Below are 7,782 nucleotides of genomic sequence, written 5' to 3' on the forward strand. Positions count from 1 at the left end.
TGGGGCCTCGATGGCTGTAAAATGCACCTACTGTAATACCCAAGCAGGGTGAACACACAGTAAATCAATACACATCATGAGTTTTATGTAGGTGAAGGTAAGAGGAACACAGCCATACACAACATCAGGAGAAACAACAAAAAAAGCTCACAATGGATCAATAACATGTTATGTTACTGAATTATTTACTAACCATAGATCGCGTGACAGCCTGTATCAGTCATAGTAACAAATCCCACAGCTCTGCAGAACTTTTGTCTCTTTTAGGTCATTGTTTTGGGGTTTGTTTATTTGTTTTTCCCTACAATCTTTTGATAAAAGCTAACTGGACTGGTTGAGTTTTTCCTCAAAAATAAAAATTTTTCGATTCCCACCAAAGAGGCTTTGGTTTTCCACCGAATGTGATTTTTAACTTGAAGTTATTTTTATAAATGGATATAATTTACTTGAGCGTAAAATATATTTTAATCATTCCAAAAAAATCACAGACCTCTCTTAAGGAACTTAACTAGATGCAGACCATAGGCATTATTTTTGCCCTTTTCCCTGGATGATATTTTGATAACCACGTGAGCGTTCCTGTCATTTTGTGATCAGCAGAGATAATTTGCATGAGACAATGAAGACATTTGGAGTCATCATCTGGTCGCTACAATTGTAGCCAGTAGTTTATGTATTTTAGTCTAGATCAAACTAATGGACCAAGCATCTTACATACTAACATGGTCAGAAAACACTGTATTGTAGTTCACACACACATATATGTGATTACTCCACTCTTTCAATGACTCTAAGGCTTCCATTTCAAACACCCATTTTCTTAGAGACCACTGCATCTCTGTTAGTAATGTTCTAGTTAAACTGAGGCCTATATGAATTACAGGAGAATGAGGGCAGAACAGTACAGCAAATCAAAAATGATACACACTTTGAACAAATCTTATTTTCGATTCCTTCTTTTTTGCCCACAGAGCCATGAAGGTACTTGCCTGAGTTCTTGGTTATGTGCCCTCACAGTCACAGCTTGAACCCGCAGTAATGAAGCATATACACAGACACTGGTGGTGACAAATCATCCTCCTCAAACCCTGACAGCAGGGGTGAGAACGGGAGCAGTGGTTCCCTCTCTTCCTGACAGTGAACTGACACTTGTCATCACTCTGAGCCGAGATATGGAGCCCAGAACCAATCTGCTAATGCAGCTCAGTGGAATAATCGGAGCGAGCTGTAAAGTTGCAGGCAAAGCCTTATCAGTATGAGAAAGCTGTAACCGGACGCGGGTCTAATTCATCCCTTCACCTTGAGAAATGTTTTAATTCCAGTGAATTCCTGCTGCATATCAAAGACTGAGAAATCTTCCAATCTCTGACGCAGTGGACTGTGAAGTGTTTATCACTCAATTTTTATTTTTTTATCCCCCACTCATGCTGCTTCTGTTAATGTGTAGCCCTTTAAAATCTGATGCTCCACAGCAGGCAGGTTGGCAGAAGCGTTGGTTTTATATTGAGTGCAACCGGAAGCCCATTAATTGGCACGCCCAGTAGTTTACTTGCCAGGCCTTGTAGGAACAACCTGAGCTGAGTTCTTTCACCGCTTGGAGAAGGTCCAAATCTTCACACTGTCTCAATGTAATGTTACACCTGCACTGCAGAAACATTCCTGTTTCTCGCACGATAATTCAGAGGTAATATTCTTTATGTTCTGGGTTTTATTTTCAAACATCAAGCTACACAGTTTGCAACAATGTCTCAGTGTGGAACAGAGAAACAAGCCAAACCAGCGACTGCATCTTTCTATACCATAAATCCTTGCACACACACCCTCGTCTGAATAGAGCTCTTTTTCTTTCTCTTCCCTCTCCCGCCATGCATCTTCGAGTTATGCCAATAAGTGCTACATCCTACACCACAAAGTTCACTCATCCACAAGCGCACACTCTGTGCAACGATTATACCAACTGCCACGCCCCTTTTGCTGACCTACGTAGAGTCACTTTAATGTTTTAAAAGAAGTGAAACTAGCAGCTGTTTTTACTGTATTATTTTTCAGTTCATTTACTTCACAACTGAGAATTGAATTTATAAATCATCATTTGGATGATGTTGCTCTCTATCCACTTAGCCTTAAATTATGTTTAGTTACTAATTATGCTGGGACATCATCCCACAAGACAAAAAAGAAAGAAAAAGAAATGCAGTCATTTCCTTTGAGAAGGTGGTGCAAGCTAATATAGATAGTTTTACTTTGATGTGTAGACCTATATGAAGGCATGTTGCCTTAGGTGACATATACAGTACTCACAACCATAATGGCACCATAATTGAGACATTAAACAATGTCTAGAGCCCCTATTTCCACTTACTGGCCAACCAGCGCACCTTGCAGAGTCTATTTGGAGCGGTGATGAGCATGCCTCCTGAGACAACAAAACCGTGAAAACTGGCCTCATTAATTTTAAATTAGGTTATACACGATAAGTAGGCTATTCCCAAAGTGAACTTATGTCACAAAAGTCTCTGTCTGCCCTCTGTCTCTGCCTTTCTAATGCAGCTATATGTCTGATAATAGATAATAGCAGTCATAATTCATTACTGATTATTGACCTCTTATCGCCATCCATTCCTAATTACTGACTACTGATCACAATTCATTCCCAGCTACTGGCTTCTGACCTCCATTTCAAAGCTATTGACTTGCAGCTTACATTCGTCAACTGATCTCTATCCATTTCAACCCACTGATTAAATAATTCCTCGACACAGACCTCATAATTCCTTCAATCTTTCCAGATCGACAACCCTCAGTGACTTGGAGGCACTGACAATGACTTTACTTAATTCACAACTACTGCCCTTTTTCCATTTCCTTTTGTACAGCTGTTGACTTCCATCCTAGCTACCAACCGTTTTCCATCTTTACCTAGTGTCCCCTTCCACTCCTCTGTAAATTCCTAGCCACTGACCTCCATCAATTCTTAGCTGCTGATCCCTCACCATTTATCTGTCCATTACTATCCAGTAACTTCAACCCATTCCTGTCTACTAACCTCCCACCATTCCTTTGTCCATTACTAGATACTCAACTGATTCTCAGCCACTGACTTCCATCCATTCCTAGCTACTGCCATCCTACCATTGCAGTGTCAACTCCTAGACTCTGACTTTTAATAGATTCTTAACTTCCAACTATTTCTAGCCACAGAACTATGACAGCTCTATCCAAACCTAGCTGATGAGCTCTTCCATTACCTTGTACATTTTGAGCCAGACACTTCTATTAACTTGTATCCATGGACTTTCACTATTCTTTCACTATAACTGATATCTTTCCATGTATCTGTCCATTTCTATCTAGTAACCTCCATCCATTTATGGTTACTAGCTTCCCACCATTCATTTGTCCATTCCTAGACACTCAAATGATTCCTAGCCATTGATTTCCATCCATCCCCAGCTACCATTCGACTGTCAGTTCCTAGACTCAGATTTTTAAAAGATTCAAAGCTTCCAACCATTTCTAGTCACTGAACTTTGACAACCCTAGCCAAGTCTAGCTGATAAGCTCTTCCAGTACTTCATACAGTTTGAGCCATGCATTTCTATTCATTCTTATTTACATACTTCGTCATTTTACAGCAGCTGACCTCCTTCCATTTCTCTGTCCATTCATAGCCAGAGCCTTCTATCCATTCTTAGCTACTGAACTCCCTACCATTAGTCAATCACCTTTATCCACCCTTTGCTACTTCTTTCCACCTGGGTACTTAGCCTAGTCACCCTATCCTTTTTGTAGTAGCACCCCACAAGTAATCTACACCAACTGCAACACACATACTCCCATGAATTGCCCACAACTGACAGCCACTGACTTCCCCTTCTTAGGGACTAATCATCATAAAAGACTTAGCCACAGACCTCCACTAATTTGTAGTCATTGGGCACAATCGAGTCCTGGTTGGTGAACCCACTTCCCTCCCCAGCTACTGTGTTCCACTTCCCTCCACCTCTTCTGAGACACTGACCTTCAATCATTTAAACTATCTAGTTATCATTGATCTCCATCCGCCCATGCCCACTCACATTCATTCTTACACTGCTACTGACACCAAGTCAGTGTACTTCCTCATCCTGCCTTGTTGGCAAGAGATGCCTGCACACCCAAATAAATAAAATTTAGATCCACATTTAACAGAAGCAAGTGTTGCACAAGGTATTTATGAGTATGATTGCTGCAGGTTGTGGCCTGATCTAGCTACATAGAATTGCAACATTTAATGCATCGTATCCTTCTAATTATTACGTATTTATTTTAAATCTCAATAATTTGTTTGACCTTCTGGTTTCAAATCTATAAATTGCTGTGAAGTAAACATATGTTTAAATGTAGAATGCATCAGTCATCTTTCACTGACTTTTTCCAATTTTCCTGTGAGGATAAATGGCTTCATTTTGTTGCACTTATGCCAATGAGATAAGATAGATGGGCGGGCTGTCAGTGCATGTTCCAGAGGGGGCATCTTGCCAAAGATTGCTTCTTATTCCCAAGCATTTTTGCTGGGGACAATTAGGAACATGGTGTCCTGGTACCCAGCCAACATGCTGTCTGATGCCGACTCACGGCCACCGATGTCCAATAAGACATGATGGGGCTTGCAGAAAGAAGTTGAGCTCAAGGATGGTGTGTCTGTGGACAAGACTGATAGGGTCTGTATGGAGGATATTGCCCTATATGCAGTGAATGTGATTTTGTATTCAGTAGACACAGCTTTCAGCACCAGTAGTTCACGGCTCATGGGTTCTTAGAGACCCTTGGGAAGGTCATTTGTTCACTCCAAGAGGATTGGGCAATGGTAAGAATATAAATGTAAACATTTTCATAATGTCACCTATACAGTACTGCAATCATGATGATAAATTGTACCTGTCAATTCAGTTTCCAGTGTAGTTGTACATTTCCTTCAGTAGTAAAAGTAGTCCTGACACATTCAAGGGATTAACATAAAGTATTTATATATATCATGTATTTATTTAGAAACTTTGAATATTACACATTTTCCTTTGATAAGGCAGGTTATATGAACTCCAGAAAGATGGTGTTACTGCAAACATTCCAGCTCTCATAATGGCATACATTTACAGTGAATTCATATAATAAATGACACAGAATTTCTAGTAGGCCCACTATTATACAATATTAAGGATCAGGAGAGAGAGAGAGAGAGGGAGAGAGAGAGAGAGAGAGAGAGAGAGAGAGAGAGAGAGAGAGAAAAAGACTGGCTTCAACTGAAAGCCTCTCTTGGAAGATTTCTCAATTTATTACATCTCAGAGAATACATTAAAAATACTCAAAAATTAAAATACTGTATTAGCGCCAAAGAGTTACGTTAAAGACACTTGAAAGGAAAAAAGAAACTATCTTATGTGCATAACTACAGCAAAAAGGTTTTGCATCCTGTCAGGCTAACTAGAGCTACCTACAGATGTCTAACAGACATTGGAGGACAGTACTTTATGCAAATATGCTAAGTCACTTGATTGAAGGAAAAATACTACAGCAAACAAATAAGCCGTTGTCTATAGCCTATGTGCAGCTTTGCACTGCCTAACAGCACCACAACATCCATTATAGACTAACTACATACTGGTAGTGTGTCAGAGGACATGCCAAGGAAGATCAGCGAGCCGTTATGGTCTGTGTTATCTCACCAGCTCTCAATAATTTAAGCACAACCATGTGCACATCCCGGGGAGGATTTAAAGTTTCAACATATTTGAGGTTTAAACAACATTTTAGGGCTGGGGGGGAAAGGGGAAAGAGGGAGGCCCAAAAGTCAAAGCAGGCAAATACTTTACATAGTCCCAAAAGGAACTGGCTAAATAGTGGTGTTTTAGGGAGGAGTGTGGCATCACAGCTAATCTGTGTGTCCGTGAACTGTTACCTCTAGGCCTATTCTGCTCAGTATTCTGCATTTTTTTCCTAATTCATCTACAAGCAGCAGAGATGGGTGTGGGAGTTCTTTGTGCCTTATTGCTTTTCCTGTTTATTCCACAGTCTCGTTCCCTGAAATTGCACTAAGTTAACAGTCAAGAGAAACTGTCTCGTGCAGCGCCTGTTTGTCCTCCGCCTCCACGTCCCCGCTCTCCGCGCTCTGACACGAGAGCTTCTCCTCACATCTCACTGGTCGGACGATGACGCACGGCCTCACGGGCTCCCCGCTCGCCCCGGCGCGCGCGGGGTTGCGACTGTCGCGCTCGTACTCCTCCTGCGCGCGTTGGATCTTCCTATTCCGAAGCTTCCTCTTGTGGAAGTGGAAGGTTGCCAGGGAAACGAGGACGATCCCCACGAGCACGGCCACCAGCACGAGAAGCGCGAGGGTGGAGGAGAACGGCGGAAAGAGGCTGAGCTGCTCCGCGCAGGTGCCGTTACTGGCCTGGAACCCTCCGTGACAGCGGTGCAGCGGCACCGACAGCCCCGAGGCCTCGGCGGTTCTGGCTGTCATCCCGGCCACTCCAAGTCTCACTGACCCCTGTACCCTTCGTGCTCTCCGGGCTCAGCGCGGTGACACCGGCCCGCGCATGTGGTTACCTGCACCGAAAAGAAGACACACGAGACCCGCTCGATCAGCTCCAGAGGAGGCAGAACATTAGAAACCCGCCCTCCAGTTTCCCCATTAGCTGGTCCAGGCTACATTAACAAAACCAAAACGAGACAATTAAGATGGCAAGTGGCACTGTGATGGCACTGTGATTCGCACTGAATCACAGTGTTAGATGAAACGTGCCAACTCCTAACAGATAATACGCCCAGGTCAGGTTGAAAATAAATGAATGAATTAAATTCGGACGTTGCTTTGAATATAACACAGCAGAAGTCGGGACAATACATCAGCTATTGTAATGTGTAGGCCTTCGAGATTTAGCCCCAACAGAAGCCCTTTTCTGCGCTCCACGCAGCAGCGTTTTAGGATAAGAATGTCAGCTTTACGCAGAGTATAATAATCTGCATCAGCTCAGGCAGGTAGGCTATATTTAAACAGGAGGAGGAAAAATGCTGGAGTCTTACCTGATAAAACAGTCAGTGCGGGAAGCGGTCCGTGAGTGGCGAGCCGATGTGTGTAAATGGGAAAACTGGATCGCGGTGACGCATTTCATACAATGTGATGCTGTTGCTGCTGCTGCTGAGCTCCGATCATTCAGGACGCTTTGATTGCCGCAATCCGCTCAGTCTGCATCTAGGACGGCGCTTTCCCCCAGCTAAATATCTCAGGTAGAGAGGGGAACTCCCTCACTATGCATCAAAGTGGGCTTTTCAAAAATGCGATTAGAATAGAGCTGTGTCTGGTTTTCCTGGAAAAGCGTCCCTCCTCCTCCAGCCGTCCGCTGCTCCACTCAGCATCTGAATGAAGAGCTGCAGCTGCATTAAAGGTCTCCTATACCAGTCAGCTGGCAGGGTTGTTTGTTTTTTTCCCCCCTCTTCACCCTGAGATGTAATTTATGTATTAACATGACCCCGGTGCGTGCGCTTCATTCCAATCAGCAAACTAATAAACACTAATCATCCTGGTGACTAAACAAGGAGGAAAATTAGTTATCAGTGGCATTCCTGAGGGTGTGGTCAGTCAAATGCTGCAAACCTACATGCTATGAAGATTTTAAGCTTCATTATAATAACAGAAATTGCATTCATTTGTAGGTCTGTGCATGCTGTGAGGATTTCATTTGCTTCTAAAGTTGCTAGAAAGCTCCACACCTACACTTGTTACCAGAGACTTTATGGGATTTG

General features: G+C 42.8%; 1 protein-coding gene across 1 annotated transcript; it reads right to left on the minus strand.

Annotated features, from left to right (window-relative positions):
• Positions 1-5,009: 5,009 nt before the first annotated feature.
• LOC134636372 (uncharacterized protein C11orf87 homolog) lies at positions 5,010-7,441 on the minus strand. The gene is made up of 2 exons (XM_063486331.1): positions 7,063-7,441; positions 5,010-6,585 (listed from the first exon to the last, which is right to left on the minus strand). Exon 2 carries the CDS (start codon positions 6,497-6,499, stop codon positions 6,077-6,079), a length of 423 nt encoding a protein of 140 aa, XP_063342401.1. The 5' UTR covers positions 6,500-6,585; positions 7,063-7,441; the 3' UTR covers positions 5,010-6,076.
• Positions 7,442-7,782: the final 341 nt, after the last annotated feature.

The sequence above is a fragment of the Pelmatolapia mariae genome, linkage group LG10_11 (assembly GCF_036321145.2).
Source record: "Pelmatolapia mariae isolate MD_Pm_ZW linkage group LG10_11, Pm_UMD_F_2, whole genome shotgun sequence".
Classification (NCBI taxonomy): Eukaryota; Metazoa; Chordata; class Actinopteri; order Cichliformes; family Cichlidae; genus Pelmatolapia; species Pelmatolapia mariae.

Bases quoted from the DNA above. Each gene is read 5' to 3' on its own strand.
- LOC134636372 (XM_063486331.1), bottom strand. From the start codon at position 6,499: ATGACAGCCAGAACCGCCGAGGCCTCGGGGCTGTCGGTGCCGCTGCAC.